Source organism: Rattus rattus, chromosome 3, assembly GCF_011064425.1.
Source record: "Rattus rattus isolate New Zealand chromosome 3, Rrattus_CSIRO_v1, whole genome shotgun sequence".
In the NCBI taxonomy this organism is placed as follows: domain Eukaryota; kingdom Metazoa; phylum Chordata; class Mammalia; order Rodentia; family Muridae; genus Rattus; species Rattus rattus.
Genome location: NC_046156.1, coordinates 137,812,823 through 137,840,538, shown reverse-complemented (window position 1 = coordinate 137,840,538; position 27,716 = coordinate 137,812,823). Strand labels below are relative to the sequence as shown.

At 34.5% G+C, this 27,716-nt stretch overlaps 1 protein-coding gene across 2 annotated transcripts in view; it reads left to right on the top strand.

The window, feature by feature from the left end:
- The window catches only part of Ythdf3 (YTH N6-methyladenosine RNA binding protein 3), a 34,018-nt gene extending 6,654 nt beyond the window's left edge, over nucleotides 1–27,364 (top strand). For both annotated transcript variants that reach the window (XM_032898616.1, XM_032898617.1), the window contains 2 exons: nucleotides 12,728–14,326; nucleotides 24,262–27,364. In XM_032898616.1, coding sequence (XP_032754507.1) covers nucleotides 12,728–14,326; nucleotides 24,262–24,285 — 1,623 coding nt within the window. In that variant the 3' untranslated portion in view covers nucleotides 24,286–27,364. The remainder of the gene's footprint in view (nucleotides 1–12,727; nucleotides 14,327–24,261) is intronic.
- The last annotated feature ends 352 nt before the right edge of the window (nucleotides 27,365–27,716 follow it).

Sequence of the window (27,716 nt, the reverse complement as noted above, 5' to 3'; positions counted from 1 at the left end):
ATATTAAGGTAGTTTAACATCTCAGTTCTGGCATTTGAACCTATAATATTGTACATGCTGTTGTGTGCCACAACTGGGCTACATGCTTAGCCTCTAGTAGCATTTGTTTATTAAGGTAATAAGTGTTAAGAAACAGTAAGATGTTAATATTTAGATATAATTTTTGCTGTCATGTTTATTGTCAATTTTGTGTAACTGCTAGAATCAAATTTTGAAAATATAATTTCAGCCCTCAGTACTTCATTAGAATATTCTAGAATGAAGTTTCTATTGTCGTTTTGTCACTTGTAAAAAGATACATGAAACATGGACTCAAAACATTAGAATTTTAAAAGGAAACAATGAGAGGAAAGGGCATTCATTGTTTCCATATGCAATGGAATTAAAAAATTTGAACAGAAATTTTTCTGTTTTGAGGAATATGGGTTTGATTTATATCTTAGAGAAGTGATGGCTTTGCTTGCTCTCGTCTACCTCTTGGGCATGTCTTTTTATCAATATTCTTTTCTGTGCTGGGTTACATTCCGAGCATGCATTGGTGAGGCATAAATACATGAGGAGGGATGAAAACAAATGGTTGAATTTGTGAATGCTGGGCAGGAAGGGTATTATCCTTGTCCCTGCTACCACTAGAAAAGATGTCAGCAGTCGTCTTTCCATAGTACCAAAAATGATGGCCTCCAACAAGGCATGTATTTTAAGAGCAACAACAGAATAGAATGTTGAAAATTAGGTTTGTTGTATAGAAAAAAAGTAGAAAATTATCTGAAATCTGAAAGGTAAGTTATATATGATTTTAAGTAATTCAGAATTTCTTAGCTGAACTATAAAACTGAAGTAATTCAAGAGTATCAGTTTAGTGGAAATTAAGTTTATTTCTGGAATATGTCAAATAATCATGATAGACAAACTTTGAAGTTGTGTAAGTATTCACTTAATGATTAGTTCCTTGCCTGCTGCTCGAAGTATTCAGTTAAAATTCAACTAGATAAATTATTAGGTTCTTTTAAAGATTTATTTTTATGTGTATGTGTATTAGTATATGCTGTACATGTATGTGACCTGGGAATTAAAAGTTGTGAGTGGCCCAATCTGGGGGTCTGGGAACAGAATTTGGGTTTTCCACAAGAGTAGTTAAGAGCTCTTAACTGCTGGGCCAGCTTTCCAGTTCCATATATGAACTTTTAAAATTAATCTCTTCAGCTAATATTAAAAAGTAAAATGATGAGGATGAATCATTTTGTGGAAAAGGTGTTTTACTTTTAACTGATTTAAATTGTTTTGTACACTTGGATCTAATTCATATCAGCTTACCCTAGGATTGTGTTAAAAATAAGTTGTTGGCCTTACTTATGGTAGCATACTTTTTCCATTTTACAGTGTTTTATATTTAAAAGAGGAAGGAAAGAGATCACTGATTCCCTGTAGATCTTCTGAATAAGGTGGTGATTGAGTTCAGGTTTTATTTCTCAGTCGACCTTTCGTTAAATATGCCATTTAACTTACAAATACATTTAAAGAGGAAATTGGAATACTGATGTTACCTGTAGTCAGTATTGGTCAGAAGTGGCATTCTGTTTCCAGATTCTTGGCCACTTATCCACATATTCACAGAATTGAAATTTGCAAAAGTAGCAAGAAAATTTTATTTAAACCAAAGCAATAGAAAAGTTGAGCATATATGCAAGGGTGCAGCCAGCCACATGAGTGGAAATATTCAAGGTCTCAGGTTGCTGTTTGGGTTTTCTCTTTATAAACTCTAAAGAAAGAAAGGAATTCCTAACCATTTAGTTTGCATGGTTCTCTATTTTAATTGATAGATTAGCTCAGACAGTCATTTTTTTTCTGTTGTGTGTTGTATTCCTTTCCATAATGCATCTTTTACTCATCTAAATCTTTATTCTCTTTCTCTAAATGTATAAAGGAATAAAGTGATAAATAACTAAAAGGATACAGTTTGTTTCATTGTTCATATAACCCAGAACCATCCCTGGCTGGATCTGCCCTCCAATCCCCAGATTAGAATGTTCTGAGACTACTTTTGAACAGAAATTTTGCAAAGTTTGATTGTCGTTAGAAGAGTAAAAACTTATCCACTTGTCCAGAGATGTTATCTTCATTTAGGCCTATGTGAGTGAGCTCCAGAGTTTGCTAGTACACTGATCAGAGAGGATTATATGCATAGTACTAATAGGCAAAAGTACATTATCAGAAGAGGGGTATGTACACAACACAAACCACCTGGAATCCAAGCTCACTAAAGCAGGCACTATGCTCTCCCTGTGGAGGCTTGGGAAAATAATTGTATTAAGTTTTATCCAGTTTTGGCATCACATGCTCTGTACTTTTAACTCTATCTATTAATGTGATTTTTCCACTGATATTACAGTAACTGCTAGTCCATCGTCTTAAAATCCAAATCTGATTGTGTAGTTCTCAATACTAATAAAAAAATTACCTGCCAGACATGGTGGTGTGATCCTAGCACTTAGGAAGAGGCAAGAGAATGTCAAATTTGAGGCCAGACTGGGATACAATTGAGATAGCAAGACTGTTTATCACAAAAATCAAAACAAAAAATAAGCACACATAAAACCACTACCATAGTTCCAGAGAAGTGGATAAATTTGTCATATGAGAGCATTTAAAATGGTTTGCATACTTTATCTCATCTTTAGTCAGCATTGCCCATCCTTGGGGAAAAAGAATTGACCATTAATTTCTGAGAATATAAATGTTTTCTCAATTACTTTTTTGAAAAAATCACCTTAATCTTTGTATCATACTTTTTTTTCTTAAGTAAAGGGTCGACTCATCACCCCATGAAGTTAACTGTTTGCTAACATGTTTTTCTTTTTATACATGAATATAATACCATTTAAGTTGGGGGTCAGTTTTTGCTGCAGGATTGTAGAATGTCCCAGTATAAGGAATGAATTCTTTATCTTTCTGATTCCCTGTCGGGCATCCCTGGGAAGGATGAAGGATTCATGAAATAGATGCTAAGTGCATGAATGTGTTAGGCTATTTGGTAGAATTAAATAACAAAGAATAACAGTTGATGAAACATACAGATTTTTTATTTAACAGTTTTCATTACATTTTTTATGCTTGTGTTTGACAGTCTTCATTGTATAGCCCTGACTGGTTTCAAACTTAAGACTCTGCTGCTTTAGCCTCCCAGGTATTGGAATTATTGCCTTGATTTTGTTTTTGCAATAAAGCTCAGTTTTTGAGATGAACAGGAGAAGAAAGTAAATATAATTATTACACTGAAAGTCACTAACCCATTGATGTAGAAAAAAGGAGAGTTTTCGGTTTGTGTGTGCTTGTTTGAGATTGGGTGTGGTAGTGTACGTAGCCCATATTAACCCCATCAGTTTCCAAGTGTATTAGGTTCACAGATGCATACAACCGATCTTGGCTTGGTAGTCTGGAATCTTTGAAGTACCTCAGGTTGGTTTGTTTGTTTTCTGAGACGGTCCTACCATGTAGGTCTGGCTGTACTGGAACTTATGTAGGTAGACCGGGCTGGCTTTGAAAACCACCTGCCTCTGTTTCTGGAGTGTTGGGATTCAGGGAGTGCATCACTCTGCCCAGCTGTACCTCAGGTTCTTAATAGAAGTAGTTTTCATTTTACTTGTTGTAAAAGTACTGTTACTGGTGAGTAATAACACTTTTCATCAATCTTTTAAAACTACTTAATATCTAGTATCGAATAAATATGAATAAAAGTCTTATAACTGAGAAAACTCAAAATTGAGCTATGTTAATATGCTGTGAGAACAGTAAACGTTAGGCTTTTTTAATTGTTCGAGTTTTCTTATATTTAATAAAAAATTAGCCTCTGTAACATTAAGTAACTATAAATTATTGTAAAATTGCAAAGAAGCACTTTTAATAGTTCTTTAAAAGAATGTTAATGTTTATACTGGGAGAGAACCCTCCAAATTGTTTTATAGCTTTGACATTCCTTACAAGCTTGAAGGATAGTTTAGTTTTCTTAATGTGTACTTAGCATGCATAAGGCCTTGGATATGATACTACCTTTATTTCTGTCCCAAATTTTCACAATATGTAGAGCACAAGTCATCCTTATTCTATACACAAAAAGAAATTAAATTCATATCCAAGGATCATGGACATTGAAAATGGCAATGTAAGGGAAATTGAGTCCTTACCTTCTTTATAGAAGATCTGGACTAGTTTTGAGATTATCCCATCTGGTAGTTTACATTTCAAAAAGAGTTAGGTTCTGGTAATAAATACAACTAAATATATGTGACACCATATTTCCTATTTGAAATTATATAAAATAGCAAATATAAAGACAAAATGTTATAATAACATATGTAATACTTAGAATCTGCCATTGATATTTCATTTATTATACTTATTACTTAATGTTTTTCTTAACAAATACCTTTATTAGAGGCTATATTTTGGTCATTTTCAAGCCTATTCCTCAACTCTTCTTAGATTCAACTATTTCTCTACCTATCATTTTATGTCTTATTTAAAAAACTTTTTTTAATCATTTTAAAATGGTACAGAGCTTTTATAATTCTCCATACATGGATCAGTTTTTCCTAAGTGGGTCAGCATTCATAGTTATAAGTAGTCTTAAATATTTTAATTTTCCTTTAGAAGTAAAAGTTATATGGAATGTGCAAAATCTGAGTGCACCCATATAACCAAAGCCAGTGTTCACATAGACCATCTTTCATGCAAATTTTCATTCCTAAATTTAATTTTTTTATTGTCATGCAGGGTCAGTTTTAGAATTTCTTTTTCTTTTATGAATTAAATGTTTAGAGTTAAAGATATTTATAATGTTAATAGTTTACAAATATTCAATATGGGATGCTTTTATATATATATCAGGGTAGTTAAACTATCAATCTACATAACAGGTTTTTATGCTGTGAACAGTATAAACTTTTACCCATTTTGGAATGAACTAGATATTAAATATATTTACCATTGGCACCTTTATATGTTCATGTCATAATATTTTGTCTTCATTGTTCTGTTTTTCCCCTTCTTTCCCTGGGAACTTCCTTTCTGTTCTACTTTGCTATTTACATACATTCCTTTACCTCTTCTATTTCCTACTTCTGTTAATTAATCTTTTTGTTCTCATTGTTTTTTATTTTGAGGCGAGGTTGGTCAGTCTTATCCCCCACCCCACCTCCTCCAATTCACTGTAAACAAGCACTGTGTGTGTGTGTGTGTGTGTGTGTGTGTGTGTGTGTGTGTGTGTGTGTGTGTGTGTGTGTTTGAGAGAGAGAGGGAGGGAGAGAGAGAGGGAGAGAGAGAGACAGACAGACAGAGTAGTAGTAAATATCTTTTATTTTTTGAATTAGTTTACGTATATAAGTAGTTGTCTTCAGACACCAGAAGAGGGCATCAGGTCCCATTACACATGGTTGTGAGCCACCATATTGTTGCTAGGAATTGAACTCAGGAAGGACCCTGGAAGAGCAGTCAGTGCTCTTGAGCCATCTCTGCAGCCCAATAATAAGTTCTTCGAAGAATTGGAAATTAGTTCCAGATAGTATGTGGGATGTTACAGTCATGTTTATATTGGCATTTTTTTTTTGTGGGGCTGGAACTTTACTACTATGGTTTCTTATGGTCTAGTAAGTGCTATGTCATTGAACACATGACCCCAGATTTTGATATATAATCTTGGTGATGGTGGTGACTCTCCACAGAATAGTCTTGTGAGTATCATGTTGGGCGGTGGGGGGGATGAAAGCCAAACATGAGCTAAGAAATTTAAGGAGCTTATTACCTGTCTATATAAGTAAAGGATCGGCCCTAATGGTACTGAACCCTGTTAGAAATTCTGAATGACTAGGTTTTTGCCTACCTTTCATTTTACAAATCCTAGAGCTGTATTCTGGGTATCAGAAATCAAACATAAAGCAAAGAATGAAAAAATCTATCATAGAAGTTATTTTTATCAATAAGAGATTGGTTTTTAAATTTAGGTAATCAGAATTATTTCAAAGACATTGCCTTTTTTATTAATCTCCTACTTTTTAAACATTTAATTTTTTTGATCAAAGTAAAACATAACAAGATAGAATAAAAACCACCAAACCACCACATTGATGTTAAACAAGGCAGACCTATAAAAGGAAAAATGCTTCAAGAGAAGTCTCAAGAAATAGAGACCCACTCATTCATTCATTCAGAAGTCCCATAAACATATAAACTTAGTTATATTGTGTATACAAGAGGACCTGATGCAGACCTGTGTGATGCCCTGTGCTTGCTGCTTCAGTCCCTGTGAGTTCATAGGAGCGTGGCTCAGTCTTACTCTCTTGCTATCCTCCATCCCCTCTGGCTCTCCTCGTACTCCTTCCACCTCCTTTCATGCAGGTCCCTTAGGTCTGAGGGCAGAGAATTGATTGAGACAGTCCATTTACAGCTGTGTATTCCTTTTTCTCTCTGCATAATGTCTGGTGTGGATCTATTTGTTCAGGAGGAAGCTTCCCTGATGATGGCTCAGTAAGGCACAAATCTGAGTTTAGCAGAGTATTATTTTCTTGTTACTTTATTATTTTTAGAACAGTAGTACTTGATTTTATCCTAGGTCTCAGAACTGTCTAGTTTTTGGTTCTTGGTCACCCAAGCAGTGTTGGATATGGGTTCTATCTTAGGGAGTAATCACATATTGCTTGGTTACTTCTATAAGCATTGTGTCATTGCCCTAGCATATTTTTCAGGCAGAATCAAATGTAGATTAAAAGGTTTGTGGGTTGGTGTTTATGTTTTTCTTTTGGTAGCTAGTAGAAAATTGTCATGTACCGAAGACACTAGAATATTTTGGAGAAGGTTATATGTAGAATTAGCTCAACTTTGGGTTGTGTTGATGATGTCTTCATCAGTAGGGCCTTGTCAGTTGGTGGAGAGCAGCCTATTGTCTTGGCAACAGCTTGGGTTGTTTGTGGATTTTAACGGGTCCCCTTTGGCCAACAACTCAATTGGATATACACAGTCCTGGAATTGGAAGGTTTGTATGAAAGAGATGGCCAGTTGGGACTGTCTCCCTTACTATTTAGAAACTTTTTCAGGATCAGCTTCATATATTTTAGGAAGTTTCCACTGTACTAAGTTTCCCTACTACTCCTCAAATGCCCCTCAGTTCTAGCTGCCTCACCACACATTCTTTCCCTCAATCCTATAATCCCTTTCCCCTCCCTAAATGATCTTCTCATTACAGCTACCACCCACCCCCTTCTGCCAGCCGGATCTATACAATCCATTTCTCCCTCTAGGGAGATCCATGTGTTGCCCCTGGACTTTTTTATTATACCTAACTTCTGGGTTTATGCCTCTCTGCCTTAACTTCTCTAGGTCTATGGATTATATACTTATTTAATGACTAATATTTCCATAAAAGTCAATACGTACCATATTGATTTTATGGTATTATATACTTATTTAATGACTAATATTTCCATAAAAGTCAATACGTACCATATTGATTTTTCTGTCAGGGTTACTTCACTCAATGAATTTTTTCTAGTTCCATCCATTTGCCTGCAAATTTCATGTTGTCATTCTTTTAAATAGCTGAGTTATACTTCATTGTGTAAATGTACTACAATCTATTCATCTATTCTGTTGAAGGACATCTATATTGTTTCCAATTTCTGAGTATTATTGATAAAAGTACAGTGAGCATCATTTAGCAAGTGTCCTTGTGATAGGATAGATTATCTTTTGGGTAATGCTCAAGTTGGCTCTTGAGTTAGATTGGTTTCTAACTTTCTGAGGAACTGTCATGTTTATTTTTTAGTGACTTCAAGTTTGCACTCCCACCATCAATGGAGGACTGTTCTTACAGCCTCACTGTTAGGTCACTTTGTTGCTGGTCTTAGCCATTCTGACAGGTGTAATATGGAATCTCAAAGTAGTTTTTGATTTATGTTTTCCTGATGGCTAAGAATGTTGAACATTTCAGTGTTTCTTAGCCATTTGAGGTGTCTCAATTGAGAATTCTCTATTCAGATCTGTTTTCCATTTTTAAATTTAGAATACTTTGGTTTTGTATCTGGTTTCTTGAGTTTTTTCTTTTTCCTTTCTTTTTTTTTTTAATGTACTTTGGTTATTAGTCCTCTCTAGTTGGTAAAAATGTTCTCATTATGTAGACTGACACTTTGGCTAAATGACGGTGTCTTTTGCTGTGTAGAAACTGTTCAGTTTCATGACCCCATTTATTAATTATTGATCTTTGTGCCTGTGCTAATAGGATTTTGTTTAAAAAAAAAAAGTCTTTTTCCCTATGCCAATGATTTCAAAGCTGTTCCCACACTCATCCTTTTTTTTTTTTTTTCCATATTTAGTATATCTGGTTTCATGTTGAGGTTGTTGATCCATTTGGACTGACATTTTGTACAGATAATAAATATGGATGTATTTGCATTCTTCTCTGTGTAGCCATCCAGTTTGATCAGCATCATTTTTTTAAAGATACTATTTTTTTCCAGTGTGTGTTCTGGCCTATTTATCAAAAATCAGGTGTCTGTAGCTGTGTGGATTTGTGACTGGGGCTTCAGTTAGAATGTACTGATCAACCCGTATTCAATATCATGCTGTTTTTATTACCAAAGTTTTGCAGTACAACTTGAAATCAGAAGGTGAGACGTCCAATAGTTCTTTGATTGTTCATGATTATTTTATCACTCTTGGGTTTGTTGTTTTTTCATATGAAGCTGAAAATTGTCCTTTCAAGATTTGAAGAATTTTGTTGGAATTTTGATGGCACTGCATTCAATCTGTAGATTACTTTTGGTAAACTATGTTAATCCTACCAATCTATGAGCATAGAAGATCTTTTTGTCTTTTGATAGCTTCCTTAATTTCTTTCTTCAAAGGCTTGAAATTTTTGACATACAGGTCTTTCACTTGTTTTGTTAGAGTTACATTAAGGTATTGTATATTATTAGAGGTTATTGTGAAATGTGTTATTTCACTGTTTTCTTTTTCAGTATGCTTTTCATTTGTATATAGGTAGGCTACTGACTTATTTTTGAGTTAATCGTATAACCAACTATTTTTTTGAAAATGTTTATCGGCTATAGAAATTTCCTAGTGGAATTTTTTGTGTCACTTATCTCTAATACCATATGATCTGCAAATTAAGCTACTTTCCTTCTTCTTTTCCAGTTTGTATTTCCTTGATCACCTTCAGTTTTCTCCTTGCTCTAGTAAAAACTTTTCAAGTACTGTATTGAATAGGGGTGGAGAGAATGGACAACCTTGTCTTATGCCTAATATTAGTGGAATTGCTTAATTTCCCTCCAATTAAGTTGATACTGGTTATGGGCTTATCTATATACTGCCTTTATTATGTTGTTATATTCCTTGTATACCTTATCTCTTCAAGACTTATGAAGGGTGTTAAATATTGTCAGAGACCCTTTCTGTGGTTAATGATTAAAAGATGATCACATGTGGTTTATGCCTTTTCAGTTTGCTTATATGATGGGTTACATTGATTCTTGTGTATTGAACTATCCCTGCATCTGCAAGATAAAGCCTTCTTGATCATGGTGGATGATCTTTTTCCTTGTTCTTAGATTCAATTTGCAAGTAGTAATTTTATTTAGTATCTTAATATCTGTGCTTAAAAGGGAAATTCTCTTTATTTTTATTTATTTATTTTTTATTGTTGTTGGCTGTTTATGTTGTTTGGGTATCAAGATAGCTGACCTCATAAAATTTGTTTGGCAGTATTCCTTCTGTTTCTCCGAATACGCTGTTTCTGCTTTGTTGGGATACTTAGGGTCTACTGTGGTAGGGTTGCTGAGACACATTTTTCTGGCTGTTACTGTGTTTTTACACTTGGTGTCTAGGCATCTGTGATCAGAATGATAGTAGGTCTAAGTGCCGATACCTGGTTTTATCTTTGTTTAGTAGGTGTTTTGTGTCTTGGTTTCTGTTTCCTCTCTAGATTTTAGAAAAATATGATGGTTGTGTGTTGCCTAGATATGAAATTTTCTCTGAAACTATGTTCTGGTGTGTTGCCAGGGAATACTTTTTGGTGTTGAGGCTAAAATAATAGGATGAGTTTGGAATAGTAGAACTTTTGTGATCACTTAGCAATGGAGTAAGTGCGGAAAGGGAAACTGTGGCCAGTATTATTCTACAGAGCTGAAAAATGAGACTGAGAGGATTAGATCTGGATGGCAGAAAGAGGGGTGAAGATACATATTCAACCTACCCACTTCCCTGGCAGCAGTGGCCTTTGGATTAGCAAGAGGAGCCTGCTAGGGTTGGTGGGATAAAGAATTCAGAGAGGGAGGTTAGAAGGAGAAGATTTGTAGGATCTAGCCTGGTGGACAGCAGGTATTTTGTTGCAGAGCTGGGTCTGAGACTAGGTATTGGGTCTTGAGGATCATATTAAGAAGCAAAAATATGCCTCAAAGACATTTTCAAGGGGAAATAATCTTTTTTTTTATTTTCAGGAAAATCTTCAAAGTATTTTCTCATGTTTACTTGTAACAATTTAGCGTGATTTTTTTTTCATTAATAGAACTTGCTATATTGAATTTGGAAAATTTGAAATGTATAGTTATTTATTTGAAATGCAAACATATTTTATTGTAATTAAAAAATTTCTATTTCTAAAGTGAAAAATATTCTGATTTAGAAAGTTAAAAGCATGATGGTTCATAGTTATTATCTCAGCACTTGGGGTATAGGAGGTAGGAAATAATAGTATTGAGACTAGTCTGAGAGCAAGAGTTAAAAGCCAGTTTGGCAAGACCTTGTTTCAACAAAAGAACAACAAAAGTTGTTAAGTGTGTAATATAAAATGTAGTGCATAACACAAAAGAAGTTGGATTCCTTTAGTTTCTTACCCTTCAGCAAAATAAAAAAAAATATTTACTCTTTCACAATCTCTCTCTCCCTCTCCCTCTCTCCCCCTCTTTCTCTCTCTCCGATACACACACACACACACACACACACACACACACACACACACACAGAGTACTTTTGTAATATTTCCTTCTGTTATCTTCTTACCCTTCCCCTCTTAATCCAATCTCCTCCTCTACTTTCACAGTTTTGTATATGGGAAGCCTACTATGTTAACAGTTGCTTGCATGAGCCTGGGTAGAACACTCCTCTACTCCAGCAGTCATTATCTCCCTATAACTCTTTTGAGGATTATGGGTTATGAGTAGTCTCTTCCCATCCATAATATGCTTTGGACCTAGTCTTGTATAGGTTTTGTTTACATAGCCATAGTTCCTGAGAGTTCCTAGGTATAACAGCTGTACCATGTCCAGAAAATAGAATTTTCACAGTATTGTCTACTCTCTGGCTTTTAGACTCTTTGGCTTCGTTTGAGGAGAGCCTAAGAGAGGATGATCGAGATATATCCCATTTAGTGCTAAGCACTCGTCACTTCTTAGCACCTGGACCAGTTATGATTTCCGGTGGTTTAATTACCTCCAATACAAACAAACTTTTCTGACCACTGCTGAAAACATTATTAGTTTATGAATATAATAATTTTTGACACCTATTCATTTGGAAAAGGAACAGTAGTTTTTTTTTTTTTTTTCTTATGGCTATGACTTTTCTTCTGAGCCATAGTCTTTTGACCAGGTTCACAGTATTTTTGTGACCTAAAATTTATCTAAACATAAAAGCTGTTGGTTACCTTTCCGGACAGTTATGCCAGTATTTTGCACCACTGAATATATCTTGCTTGACCGGTATTGTAGCTTGCAAGGTCTACAGCTGGGTTCACACTTAATGCCTTTTCTTCCATAAGATCCATCTCTTTTAACACTGTGAAAGCTAGCCATCAGAAAGGTAGAGGGGAAAGGTCTAATTTATGTCCCTCTTGATATCTTTGTGTATTGCAACCTAAAATGTATCTTCAATAGTAGGGTCTTAGTATCTGCTTCCAGTGGGCAACCAAAGAACTCTAGCAATAGCTTGTGTTGTTTTGAGGGCCTCTGGGGTCTCCCTAGGTGGCAGTGGGATTCTTCTTCTTCTTTTTTTTTTTTTTTTTTCTTTTCTTTTTAAATCTTTACTTCTGGGAGCAGCAATAAGATAAAGAATGTGTTTTATTGTATTACCTTTTAAAAATATTGGAGAGCAAAACAGTTATTTTATTGTATAAGGATAATCTTGATTTTTTTCCCCTCAGAATATAGTAGTTGTACATTTTTTAACTTAATTTACAAAATTTAAGTGGCTGAATTGATTCTATCACTAAGACTGAAATTTAAGTCCTCTATTTGATATACATTCCAGATTTAATTTTCGTTTGTAATTATAACTTTATGCCTCTAAAGGTTATTAGCACTTGGTAGAACTTTCAGTATTTTAAAATTGGGACAGAAGCATAATCTTCATTTTACTTCTATACTTTCTGCCTAAAAATGTTGTAATTTATATTTTAAAGTTTCTCAGCCGTAGTCTGACATGATGTCAATGTTTAGGCAGAAACGGGGATTGTCAGATTGAGAACAAATTTGAGTCCAGCTGGACAGCAAGACTGACTGTAGGGTGATGGTACTCATTGGTAAATATTTCTGCTTATAACATTGATTTGAAATTTTAATTTTATGTAGAACAGGCTCATGTCCTTTTCAATCACTTAACACTGCTTTCAGTCTTTTAGATAACCTTTTTCTCTTCTCCCTTTAAGAGAACATTTCACTACTGATTGTGGTCTTCTGTTTTGCAGAATAACAGCTATCCACCAATGTCAGATCCATATATGCCTAGTTACTATGCTCCATCCATTGGATTTCCATATTCTCTTGGGGAAGCAGCATGGTCCACGGCTGGAGATCAGCCCATGCCATATCTGACAACCTATGGACAAATGAGTAATGGAGAACATCATTACATACCAGATGGTGTTTTTAGTCAACCAGGGGCATTAGGAAATACCCCTCCATTTCTTGGTCAACATGGATTTAACTTTTTTCCTGGTAATGCTGATTTCTCTACATGGGGAACAAGTGGATCTCAGGGACAATCAACACAAAATTCTGCTTATAGTAGCAGTTACGGCTATCCACCTAGTTCTCTTGGGAGAGCTATTACTGATGGACAGGCCGGATTTGGCAATGATACTTTGAGTAAGGTGCCTGGCATTAGTAGTATTGAGCAAGGCATGACTGGACTGAAAATTGGTGGTGACCTGACAGCTGCAGTGACAAAAACTGTAGGTACAGCCTTGAGCAGCAGTGGTATGACTAGCATTGCAACCAATAATGTGCCCCCTGTTAGCAGTGCAGCACCTAAACCAACTTCTTGGGCTGCTATTGCCAGAAAGCCTGCAAAACCTCAACCGAAACTTAAACCCAAGGGCAGTGTGGGAATTGGGGGTTCTGCTGTGCCACCACCTCCTATAAAACACAACATGAATATTGGAACTTGGGATGAAAAGGGGTCAGTGGTAAAGGCTCCACCAACCCAACCAGTTCTGCCTCCTCAAACTATAATCCAGCAGCCTCAGCCATTAATTCAACCACCACCATTGGTGCAAAGCCAACTGCCTCAACAGCAGCCTCAGCCACCACAACCACAGCAGCAACAAGGACCTCAGCCACAGGCCCAGCCTCACCAAGTGCAGTCTCAACAGCCACAGTTGCAGAATCGTTGGGTAGCTCCTCGGAATAGGGGAACCGGCTTCAACCAGAACAATGGAACAGGCAGTGAAAACTTTGGTTTAGGTGTTGTACCTGTTAGTGCTTCACCTTCTAGTGTAGAGGTGCATCCAGTGCTGGAAAAACTAAAGGCCATAAACAATTATAATCCCAAAGACTTTGATTGGAACCTGAAGAATGGACGTGTGTTTATAATTAAGAGCTATTCTGAGGATGATATACACCGTTCCATCAAGTACTCTATCTGGTGTAGTACTGAGCATGGTAATAAGCGTTTGGATGCAGCTTACCGTTCCCTGAATGGGAAAGGCCCACTCTATTTGCTCTTCAGTGTGAATGGCAGTGGACATTTTTGTGGAGTGGCTGAAATGAAGTCTGTTGTAGACTATAATGCTTATGCTGGTGTTTGGTCTCAGGATAAATGGAAGGGCAAATTTGAAGTTAAATGGATCTTTGTCAAAGATGTTCCCAATAACCAATTACGACATATTCGCTTAGAAAATAATGACAACAAACCAGTAACCAATTCAAGAGACACTCAAGAAGTACCCCTAGAAAAAGCAAAGCAAGTGCTTAAAATAATTGCTACTTTCAAGCACACCACCTCAATCTTTGATGATTTTGCACATTATGAAAAGCGTCAAGAGGAGGAGGAAGCCATGCGAAGGGTAAGAAAGAATTCAGTAATTTTTGTGTGAGAATTCTTCCTCATGGGAAGAGTGTATGGAACGGTATCCCTTTATACTTGTTACAGTCTGTGAATCAACAGTTTAAGAAACAGAACTCTAATCCCCTCTCTCTTGCCTTTCTACTGATCTTAAATGTTAGCTTGCAGAAAAAAATACACTTAAAGTTTGAAGCACTATTTTCAAATGTTTGATGTTGCTTCATTTTATTAAAAAGGTAGTCTGAGTGTGAATGAGTATATGCGTGGTTTACAAAATATAGTATATAATTTATAGGACCATAGTAAGTATAAGGAAATAGAGTAAAAGTTTGACATTTGGAAGGGACATAGATTTGTTAGGGCATGATTTTTTAAAATTAAATCTGTTGCATTTGATTGTCTCACATTAAAGTGCCTTCTGTGAGTATGAGACTTAGAGAAACTTCCTGAATTTATATATATATGCATAAGATTGGTCTCTAGATAAGGCTGACTTGAGTTACTTTCTTCAGAATTGCAGCTTCAGTTTGGAAGAAATTTTAACAAGAATGGGGAAAGTAGGAAATGAATAGGGTTTTTCATACTCAGTAAACACATTTCCTTTGAAAACAGGCAAGAGTAATAACATCTACTATGGAAATACTTGTGGGAAAATTAATCTTACGGTGTACACTTGTCTTCATGAAAAAATGACAGTGATTCATTTCTTTTTATGAACTCAAATATTGTATGACTTCATATATGTGCAGCAGAAGAAATTGCTTCAGTTAACATTGAGTACTGTGGTGAATTCTGTTCAACTAAGGATCTCCAGTAATTAATTTCCAAACCTTAGGGCTCAGAAGAATTGGAGTGTTTGTGAAACACACTTCTTTATGTACTTAGTAAAGGATTTTAGCTACATTTCTAACAGGCACCCTAGGCAATTCTGTGCTAGTCTTACAGTGCTGGACTGCCAGAAACTGCTTTGGCGTGATGTAGACTGCTATTTGCACCTCAGTGGACTTGATGAAATGAATTACTAAATATAGAGTTTTCTCGGAGTTAAATGTGGGAAGTGAGGAAAACAGGAGGATCAGAAATTGCCAGTGAGTCTTCAGTTTAGCAGTTAAATAGTCAGATTGTAATTGTCCTAAGAGTGGATTGGGAGAATAGTTTGGAAGGTGGATGGTGTGATGCAGGGATAGATGTGTTTTGGGGATATGTTTTATTTTAAGATTTTTGAGAAATACAGGTAGGAACATCCTTGATTTTATTTTATTTTTTTAAAGACCGTTGATAGGCATGAGAGTTAGATTTGGGGCCTTTTTGTTTTTTATAGCTGAATCTGTTGAAATGGGATAAGATTTTCTAGGAGAAAAGATAGGGCCAGAAAATAACTTAGAAGCCTTTTCTTAGAAGCCAATATCTCTTTCCTACTTAGTCTGAAAATTTATAGTTTTGACTTTTATTAATTTTTGTTTTTAATATATTTTTTCTTCACTGATCTTTATGACAGATGTGTTATACCTACCTCTAGTAATATATACAACAGTAAGAGAAAGTTTAATTTTTTACAACAGTGAGAGAAACTAATTTTTTACATTCGTATTGTTTCATCATTTCCTACATCTTTATTTTGAATTCATATATCAGTATTTTAGTAAGAATAATTTAGTGATGAATTTTTCTTAAAGCCCTTCTAATTAAAAGTGAGCGAATTCTTTTAGTCAGTAATATACATGAACAGTTTTGTTGGCTATATGAGTGTTTACTACTATGTCTGTTAAGCAGAACAGTAACTGTAGGCTCTCCTCTAGGGCCTATGACTATCTAGGACCAGATTCCTGGCCCTGGTAATGGTGTCAGGTATTGCTTTGCAAAAAACTTGGTTTACAATTGTATACACCGAATCCAACCTTTGCTTTAATATTTTGAACACTTTATAATGAGTAAAACCTTCTATGTTTATCTCCTTGCCATTGGTTATTTTTTTTTAACTGAGTTTTCCCCATTCCTGGCAATGTGAGTTCTCCTGTTTGCTTTTTCAGGCAACAAGATTTCTGTGGAGGAGCCATATAAAGTTTAGGATGTTAGGATCTCTTATTTCAAATGAAAGGTTTTAAGGGAATGTGAAGTTATGAGAGAAATCAATGCTAGTCAGTATTTGTGTAGGTACTCTCTTGGACACATTCTTAGATTTGAACAGATAGTTTTCATTATATTTGAGTAAAATGAAGTTTCATGAAACAACCAAGATTTAAAAAGGAATAGATAATTCAGGAATCAGAAGATGTATAAGATATAAAACAGAAGTCTCTCCTCATGTAGTGGTTCATGCTTTTAATTCCGGCACTCAGTAGGAATAGGCAGGTGATACCTGGGTTTGGGATGAGTCTGGTCTACGTACATAGTGAGTTCTAGGACAGCTGGCACTATGTAGAGACCCTTTAAAAGCATACAGCTGTATACATACATACATACATACATACATACATACATACATACAACTGTATACTTACATATATACATACATATTTACATACACACACATATAAAACAGTTTGTCTAGTAGGAAGGATTTCCATTCCTATGTAATTGGAGCAGAATACTAAAAAGTTATTGAAAAATTAAAACAAGTTTATCAGATTAAAAAAATGTGAGCAAGCAGATTACTGGGAATATACTTATACTCTTGTGTTAGAGCTTGATGACGTTTTAGAAGTTCAAATTGACGAACTTAACCAAATGCAGAGTAACGGACTTGAAAATACAAAAGGGAAAAGATGTAATGGAAAGAGAAGTGGTATGAGTTTCTTAAGCACTAGGGGGAAAAAAATGAAAGGGAAGGATAATTATAGGAACCATTTTCAGGATCACATGTTTTCAGATTGAGTGGGCCTGCCTACAAATCATTATCAGGTTAGTTTAAAATAAAAAAAAAGAACAGACATGAAAAGAGAAAATCTTTAAATCTTCTAGAGCAAAAGACACTACTGAGGAAGGGTAAGCAAAATATTCAGAAATGTCTTCTCTCTGGCTATAGGTATGAAAAGTGAAATTGAGGCTTCTGAGAACTTAGCCTACATAGTTCTTTTTTGTTTTTGCTGTTGTTTCTTTGTTTTTTGGGTGTTTTGTTGTTGTTGTTTTTTAAAGAAGGGGTAAAAGAAGCATTTCATCTGAAAGAAAAAAGTTGAAGAAATGCTGATAAATCCTGGTAGCTATTGGTTATATTGGAATAAATATCCCCCTACTCTCCCTCCTCCCCTACACAATGAGGGTCTCAATATATTTCTAATTACAGGTTTGCTACTCAAGAGCTGAAGGAATCTTTTTAAGCCTAACAAAATGAGCACTTGATTGGGAAGGTCTTGGCAGAGGGAGGAATATGGGAGGAAAAACAAACCTATGGATAATCTTGGCTGATACAGGTGTATTAGCTAGAGAACACAAGCATTTGGTCTATGTTCATTTCTTAGTTATTTAGAAAAATGACTGTCACATGGATTTTAGTCAACCTTCCTAATGCTGTAACCCTTCAATACAGTTCTTCATGTTTTGCTGACCCAACTATAAAATTACTTTTCTTGCTGCTATAATTGGCCTACTGTTATGAATTATAATGTAAATAACTGATAGACAGGATATCTGATATGTAACCCCTACCCAAAGTTGTGGTGACCCACAGGTTGAGAACTACTGCCTTAAACAATCTCTTGCAAAGTTTTAATATCTTGGAATTTTTCTTCCTTAATGGTCTAATCTCTATTTACTAGTTGTTCAATGTTAATAATAGATGCTACCTGTTGATTTTTCTATTTGTGCATATAGTAAGTTGTAAAAGTTCAGTTCTAGCTAAATCATTAGATTCAGTGGGAGACACACATTTTCTATTTCTGAAGGAAACATAGTTTATTATTAAATTTTATGGTAATTTAAAGAACAGTGCCTTTGGCATATTATTTAAACCTCTGTGATATAACATTAAATTTGATAAACATCAAAATGTAGTAGGAAATTATAGTATCCAATTGATGAATCAAGAATTTTAGTAGTAACAAAGTTATAGTGCCAACACAGCAGCTGAATTTAAAATGGGGATGTGAGAAGAGAGGAGATTTTTCCATCTTGAATTGTAGGCAAGTGTTTACTCAGTCCCAGGATCTTTATTATAACTTGCTTCCAGAAGAATTGTTTGTATGCACTGTCCCTCTGAGTAAGCTCATGTCCTTGAAAATGAGAAGAAAATCAAGAAGACCTGAGTGTATTTGTCCAGTATAAATTTTAGTTACACTCATAGTAATAACTGTGACTATTTAGGTAATCCTTAGAGATTTTTCTGTCATAGTGTTGAGTGAATCATCTATTTTATATCCTTTATAATTTTACTTTTATAAATTCAGTTAAATACATCAGCAAACAATTTGGTATGAAGTTTTAGTATTTTTTAATTTAACCTGTATATTTTTATGTGTGCTAGAATTTGGCCTTTGTGTATGCCTGTGTACAGTTACTGTGGAGGAGAGAAGAGGGACCAAATTCCCTGGGACTGGAATTCCAGATGGTTTGAGAGCCACCATGTAGGTACCTGGAATTTGAACCCAGGTCTTTTAGAAGAGCTCCTGTTCTTACCCCTGAACCATTTTTCCACCTCCAGGTTTTAGTCTTAATAGCTGGCCTATTTTTGTTTTCTGTTGCTGTGACAGAGTATCTTTTGATTAACATTTTGTGACATTTTTTAATCTCTCTCCTTTTCTTCTCTTTTCTTTTCTACCCTCTTCAGCTTGGGGTGGCTGTGTTATATTTCAATGCTCCATAAAAAGGAGCTTTCTAGAAACAAATGACCTCTGTAGCTCATCAGATTAGTCCTAAGGCTTGGGGAAGATATTCCCTTCCTACTTTAATTGTGAATACATATTAAACCAAAGAAGATTTCAATTACTAAGTGTATTGTTTTTATCAGCAAATTGAGGACCATATGTATTGTGGGATTTATTTGTTTTTTAAGGCAGTGGCTCACTCTGAAGTTTCTTGTTACTTTAGACTTTGTAACTTGGCTTCTGCCTCCCATGCATAGGGTTATAGGAATGTGCCTTTGTCCTTTTCATTTTTATAAATAATAGATTTCCTAACTTATCAAAGAAAACATTTTTCCTCCCAACTACCTCCCTTGATCCTCTTCCCTACCCTCCTCTTTTTTCCTTTTCTCCCCTCCCTCCTGTCTCTCTCTGTCTCTCTCTCCTCTGTCTCTCTCTGTCTCTGTCTCTCTCTCTCTCTCTCTCTCTCTCTCTCTCTCTCTCTCTCTCTCTCTCTCTCTCTCACACACACACACACACACACACACACACACACACTGGTTTTCCTGGAATTCAATCTGTAGACCAAGCTGGCCTGAAACTCAAGACATTTACCTGCCTTTGCCTCCCAAGTGCTGGTATCACTGCCTGGCCCAGAAAATATGAAATTTTCATGAAAAGCAAATTATGTATGATTCATTTCTCCAGGTAAATTGACCTTGTACTAAACCAAACTTCTTGGTTTTAGAGTAGTATTTTTTTTTCTTCCCCATCTGAGGAATATTTCCTTTCTATTTTTACCTCAGAAATGGATAGTGGTAAAGCTAGGGGAAAGCCTGCAGTTTTCTTTTCCCTTGCAGTGCTGATGGTTCACAGTATTTAGTGTATTAGTTGTCTCTGGTTACCTATAGCATAATAAAGTCAGTGGCTTAACATATCTTGCAGGGTTTTTTCTTAGAAATCAGAGCAGACTGACTGAATTTTTAGTTTTAAAATCTCTTACAAAGTGGCAGTCTGTGCTGAGCCTCGAGTATCCTCTGAAGACTTGGTATGAGAGATTTGCTTTCAGAATCATGCCATTTTTGGTAGAATTTAGTTTAAGGCATGCTGGACTGAGTGTCTTATTTTGTGTCCTTCTGGCCATAAGGAACTTGCTTCCAGGCTGAAGAAGCAGTTTATTGGTAGAGTGCCAGTCCAGCATTCAAGAAACACTTCATAAAACAATGTGTAGTAGTTAGTAATAGGTCTGTAATCCCAGTATTCAACAGGCATCCAATAAGGCAAAGGTAGGATAATCATGAATTTAAGGTTGTCCTTGGCTATCTAATGTTTTGAGGCCAGTCTGGCATACACAACACCTGGTTTCAAAAAAGAAAAATAAAACAAAACCATCAAACCAAACCCAAACAAATAAAATTAGGTAGACAGTAGCAACATAAGGAAGCAGTGTATATCTATGTAGAGTTAAAGCTTCTGTAGCTTATATTTGTAGAAGTGACACCCTATTTCTGTTTTCTGTTCTGTTGACTAAAAGGAGTAGTCATTGGGTTTGGTCCACACTTAAGGGAGAAATGAATAGCACAGAACTCTTTAATATAGAACACTGAAATCTATTTCTAAAGCTACTTTGCTCAGTGGTTAAGAGCAAAATACAGTACTTAGTGTATTAGTTGTCTGTGGTTCTGAGGCAAATCCTAGCAACCACATGGTGGCTCACAACCATCTGTAATGAGATCTGATGCCCTTTTCTGGTGTGTCTGAAGACAGGTACAGTGTACTTATATATAATAAATAAGTAAAACTTTATAAAAAAAAAGCTACTTGTTATAATTGCTTTTAATCTTTTTCACAAATGAACCATATGGTTAAATCAAATCATGGTACCTGATTTGATTTATGATTTTTCTGAACATTTTTAAAATAATTATTAGATATTCATTTTGATTTGTAACCTGAAAGAAATATTAAAGTCTGTCTGTCTGTCTGTCTATCTGTCTGTCTATCTATCTATCTATCTATCTGTCTATCTATCTATCTATCTATCTATCTATCTATCTATCTATGTGAGGCTAAAGATGGTTCACTGGATAAGAACACAGGGTGCTCTTTCAGAGGACTCAGATTCTCAACACCCAAATGGTGGTTCATAACCATCTTCAACTTCAGTTCCAGGATGTCCAACATCCTCTTCTTCTAGCTTCTGTGAGTTTATCAGATATCCATGTGGTACACAGACCACATGCAAATAAAACACCAATTTTTGTAAAAAAAAAAAAATTGTGAATAACAGTTTTGTTCAAAAGTATAAAGTCATGGTAAGTTTCTCAGATTTTGGGTGATGTGTTGAGAGAGATGTTTAGAACAATAGAACCAGGTACTCTAGTAGTCTACAGTAGATGAAATTTGGGAAGAGTATAGAAATTGAAGTTTGAAAAATGTATCCATACATTTGTAAAAATGTTCAAGTAGCAGACATCCTTGAACAACCTGTGGTTTATTAGACACTAAAAAAGAACAAATTAAGAGAATTTCATTGAAAAAGTATCTTAGCATAGGGATTAAATTTTGCTATGTTAAAGTGTAATAAAGATATATTAAAGTATCATTTTAGAAATACACTAGCCATTTTGAGTGTGTGTGTGCGTGTGTGCGTGTGTGTGTGTGTGCGTGTGTGTGTGTGTGTGTGTTTACTTTTGAGACTTGAAGTGAAGCTTATGCCAGCTTCAGACTTGTTTTGTAGTCCAGATTGGCCTTGTATCCTCCATTGTCTAGCTGTAGCCTCTAATGGATGAAAGAACTGGGTGTGGAGTGGAGTGGAGTGGAGTGGCACATACCTGAAATCCTAGCATCAGAGAGGGACACCCAATGGCTACAATCTTGCTAAAATGATATTTTAATATTCTTTCATTTAGTGTTTTTTCCATTTTACTAGTATAAGTAAAATTCCCCTTTTAATGTCTATAGCAATATTATTATATGTTAATAGTATACTATAATTATCCTGTATAATAATATATGTAATAATGTATAAGTATTATTTACTAGATGCTCAGAGAGGAAAAAAAAGTCCCCACCAAATTTTACTTACTGTATTATTTAATTTCTGATTGAAATTGACTTACTGGGTCCTGGCAGGAAAATTTCAATTTACTAAGAGAAATTTCCAGTCTATTCTCTTACACATTTGAACATTTGTTGATTGCTTTTGAGAATTCTACTAACACAGTATATTTGAGTCAACTCACTTCACCTTGCATATTTGAATGTTTGATGTTCTTAAACATGTATTTGCCATGTTTATTCGTCAGGTAAATATTGAATGAAAGGTTACCAGTAGCTGCTAAATATATCTTTACTGTGTAGAGAACACAGTATCTGTGTCCTATTAGGAGAGTATTCTAGTTTTCATTGTCTTGTTAAATTCATTTGTAAGTATTTTTGCATGTGGGGTTTAAATGTTCAGTTTATTTATTTATTTATTTATTTTTGATTTATTTTATTTATATGAGTACACTGTAGCTGTCTTCAGATACACCAGAAGAGAGCATCGGATCCCATTACAGATGGTTGTGAACCACCATGTGGTTGCTGGGAATTGAACTCAGGACCTCAGGAAGAGCAGTCAGTGCTCTTAACCGCTGAGCCATCTCTCCAGCCCCCAGTTTATTTTAATTGCTTACTGTTAGCTTATGTTTTTTTATTCACTGATATTGCCAGATTCATGCATTAGTTGTGTTTGCATGTGCATACACTTGCCTGTGCATGTGGATGCCAGAAGTCCATGTCAGATGTCTTCCTTTATTCTGTACACTGTTTTTGGGAGAGACTCCCTTCCTTATTCTGTAACACACACACACACACGCGCGCACACACACACACACACACACACACACACACACAGAGATTGTTTTAAAAGTCTTGCAACCCTGGACTGTCGTTATGAGACTTGTATTCTGGGTTCCTGTGTGATTATCTACCCTAATATCAGTTTTCTGTGCTTTTTATGTTTGTTTGATGTGCTTATCTGTTTTACTAAGGAAAGCATGCTACATTTTCCTATTATGACTGTTAGCTATTTCTTATAAGTTTACTTAGTATAAAATTGCTTTTAAAAACTTGAGTGTACCACTTATACTTTTTTAAACGACCATGTCTGTCTGTAGCACTAGCTTTCATCTCTGACTGTTAGCCATTTTGTCTTACATTTATTGTGTTGTTTGTTATTTTAACTTTTCTTTGTCCTTGTCCTTTGGATTTATTTCTCATAAACATATAATGCAAGATTTAAAGAATTCTTAGTTTTAATATTTCTGGATCAGTATACATTTCTATTGACTCGTGTTATAAAAATATAAATAATTTATTTTTATACTTATTTTCTAAAATGTTTTACTCTTATATCTTAGACTAAATGAGTTTCCTTTTTTTTCCTTCTATAGTTTTCCTTGCTATCTCCTTTTCTGTCCTTTCAACTGAAAATTCTGCTTTATAAAGAGATGCATTCTTTCTATAAAAGTTGATTACAGTTCAAACTGAAACATCCAATTTATAAACAAAAGTTATTCCTAATTGATTACTTTTCATACCTTTCTGTTTAAAGTAGCTTTAGGTAGTTTACCCCTCTACTTTCTATTCTCCTTATTCCCTGTTCCTCTTTTCCCCTAATATGGCAAAGAACTTCTTGAGAGACAGTCTTTAGGCCTCTTTTATTCTTAATGTGAAAAGTTATGATATACTGAATGTGAGAATAAGTAGAAGACTTTTTAATCAAAGTCATTTCAAATTAGTACTGAACTCTTGAATAAATACTGACTTAATATACCTTTAATTTAATGCAATTTAATTTAATGATTTGGTACACCACACATCTAATCTTCACTGCAGGGACTCAAAAACAAAACAAAAAACAAACAAAATACCAAATACATAATGTTCTCACCTTAAATCGTGTAGGATGTAAATAAAGAAGATAGTGTATCTTGAAATAGGCCTTTGTTTATGAAGTAATTTAAGAGTTAGATATAGATATAGATATATATAGCGAGATAATAATTAGTATTTGAAGAGCTGTATCTAGAGATGATTTACATTATGTGCGCCTTAGTTAAAATCACTACATATTGATTGTATTTTGTTATAATATTTATATTTTTTTTTTCAGGAGAGAAATAGAAACAAGCAATAACCACCGTGTGGAGACGTCCTATTAAAATGACAACACTAATGATGTAGACTCTGGAAATGCCTAATAAGTCAAAGAAGACGTTATTAAAGCTTTTTGTTTTCTGCTTAAGGTGACATCTTTGAACCCTTTTAACACAAAATTGACTCTTCTTGTAATGGTTTTCATCAGCGCATCTGCCCTTATTCTCTCACCAAACACACTTGAGAACTGTAACTTCATCAAGCACTTTGTGTCCTGAAGCTTTTACCAGTACCTGCTGTCTTTTGTAATTATGCATCCTAGCTAAGGCACAGAAGACTGAATGAATTGCAAGGATTCATTAACTCTTTGAATTTGTTAAGTACTAACAGTTAACCATTAGAAGTGGTTCAATGATGTAAGAGTCTCACTGCTTCAATCTTTTCATTGTTGTAGTTTTTAAATTGTCAATTTTTAGCTATTTGACAGATTAAAAACAAAATAATCATGCCATATTTAGTCCTGGAGTTCAAGTCTGAATGTTTATGTGAAAAATTATTGTAGCAAACTTTTAATATGGCAAAGCAACCTTATGCTCTATTTTAGCCAAACAATACATAATCTAAAATTATATATTAGAACATTTCCCTTGTCTTCAAACTACTTGATGTAACAAAATATTGATATGCAGCTTGGTGAATCTCACCAATTAATGCACCCCCTCCTTTCCAATTATATGTACACTGAGAATATGGGTTGGTTTGAGGGATTATTTTGTTTCTACCACTTAATGAATCTCAACATTTTGAGTAAATGTACCTCAGTCTAATCAGACTTTTTATGACCTTTATAACTACATTTAAAACCCTTAAATTCTATTTCTGGGTGTTTGCGAGCCTGATTGCTATCATGAAGTAAAAATTTATTACTCTAGGTATTCACTAGATAAATAAAGATAGTTCTTGTTTAGTAAGCATATACTGTTTCTCAACTCTTCTCCAGCTTTTGCAGTGTACTGGCATCCTTAAAATACTTTGAAAATATGGCCTTGATCCATGAATTAAATCAGTATCTAAGTGAATGTGTTGACGTTTTATTGATGAGATCTATATACATGGGAATACAGTATATATCTGGGTATTCTTATAGATAATCTTTTTAACATCCTATTTTTTTCATTAATTACATATCAATATTAATTTTGTATCTTGAAACAAATTGATTTTGTATAATTGAATGTGTTGTGCATCTGTATTTGATTTGATGGCATAAGGTTATGAAAATAATGTCCTTCCCCTTATAATACTGTTTTGAAAGGAGAAAGCTATGTAGAATGATATGTTAAGGGTGAAAATAGCAATACAGTAGATTTGAATGTCCTTATGATCTGCATTAGTTCATTTATGTTTACATCGTGTTTAGAGATATTATCATTTGCTCTTGTCTTTGCTCACTTCAATTCAAAAGCCTCGTGACTGATATTTCTTTGAAACTTTGATTTATATAATTTTTATACAATGTCTTAGAATGTACAAATATTGTATTTTTTTATTAAAATACAGTATTTGTAGATGACCATAGCTACTTCACAATTACTTGTTAGTCCCAGTGTAGTTATGTCAGTGTTTACTGAAGGGAACACAAAAATATTAATGGTATATTACAGAATGAAAACTTTCTTAAAGGAAGATTGCACCTATTTTACCTTTTTGAGACTAAGCCATGAAATCTTGTAATATGTCTCGTATCTATTTATAATGAAAGTTGGCATTTGGGTATAGTCAGCACAGCAATGTTCTATATCCTTAAGATTGTATAAGTAGGACATTTTAAAGATGACACATGTCATTCTGGAACTCCTACTAGAGAAAACTGTAAAAGGGTGACCTTGTAGGAAGGAGCTGAGTCCTCCCACTGAGGTTCTCTTTTTCTTGGTGCTTTATTAGCAACTCTGGATATTTTTATAAAACTAGTTACATTATAAACTAATTCAGTCTTGTTTAATTTACATTAGGTTTTATGTAAGAAATGTCATTGAAATACCCAATGAGCAGGCTGATTGCAGTAGACTCAGACAGGGCCAGTGAATCTCAGCTGAGAGTCTATTCGTGGTGAGGAGAACATCCCAGTGCCTTTAACCTGAATTTCTAATCTTATGTGAAATGGGTGCAGCATTCCTTTGGACAAAAGCTTCCACTTGGTAATTTTGTTTTTCTCACTTTAAGTATTCCCCAAAGCACCAACTTTCTCTTCCTTCTTGGTCAGTCAGTATATTGTAAGATTATTTTCCATTAAATGAAATCATTAGAGGTTGTCTCTAAAGTACAACCAACAGAATGTTTCTTAACTGCGGGGACCAAAAGGGAGAGACTCTGAGCTCTACAAGAGTATATATATAATAAAATGTTTGAATAATATTAAATTAAGACATTATTGGTCCTGTGATTTCTTGCTCAGTGTTTTTCCAATTTGTCATTTGAATGATTCTTACTAAAGTTATTTTATGTGGGTATTTTATTTTTAATGGTATTATAGTTTGTATATTTAACAGTAAGGGGGAAAGTAACCAAAATTAGTATTCTTTCACTATACATATTGGTACTTGAAACTTCCTTTAAAAAAAATCAACAAAAAACTCAACCTTTTAGTGCTTAATTCCTTATTTTAACCTGTGATCTTTCTAATTGAAAAGCTGTGTTATTTTTTGAGTACCATGCATGTGGGGTTAAGCTGATGTTTAAACAGTTTGCAGTAAAAAAAACAAAAACAAAAAAAAAAAAAACTTAATCAGCTTAAGTCAATCATTTCAAGTGCGTTCTGCATCCTTTAAAGTAAGTTTGTGAGATTTTAAGAGAATTGTGTTTTCATTAAATTTTGTGTATTTTTTGTTATGCCATGTAAATTCCCTTTTTCTTATGATTAAAGGAAGGGTATGATAATATAATTAGTTCATTTACATTCACGTGTAGCAGTTACATGAGAATTTAAATTTTATCGTGTTTGGGTTTGTTCATTCCTGTGAATGATGGTACAGTAGGTGAGATTTTTTTGTTATGGTACCGAACTCATCATTTGGTCCTCTTTAATCTCTGAGGGTTTCAATAAAAATTGTTCACTCTAATTTGTGTTCTTTCCTTTTTAGCTATCTTTATAAATATATGCTGCCTGCCAGAAAATAACTTTTGCCTATTACCTATTTTCCTGATTGACAAATGCATGTAACTTTCTCATTTTAGTCAGCTATTTAAATTATGTGAATTAAAGACAGGGAGGAAAGGATTCCTTGTCTCATCAGCCTGTTTACTTACATGTTCTTAATACTTAAGACAGAGAAGCCTTTTTATTTTATTATTATTATTATTTTTTTTAATGTAGTAGGCGGAAGTAGTGGTTCCAGCTGCCTAGAACCTATCTTTTGACTCCAAGGAATGTTTTTCTAACAAATTTTATATATTATTTTTTTAGAATTTATG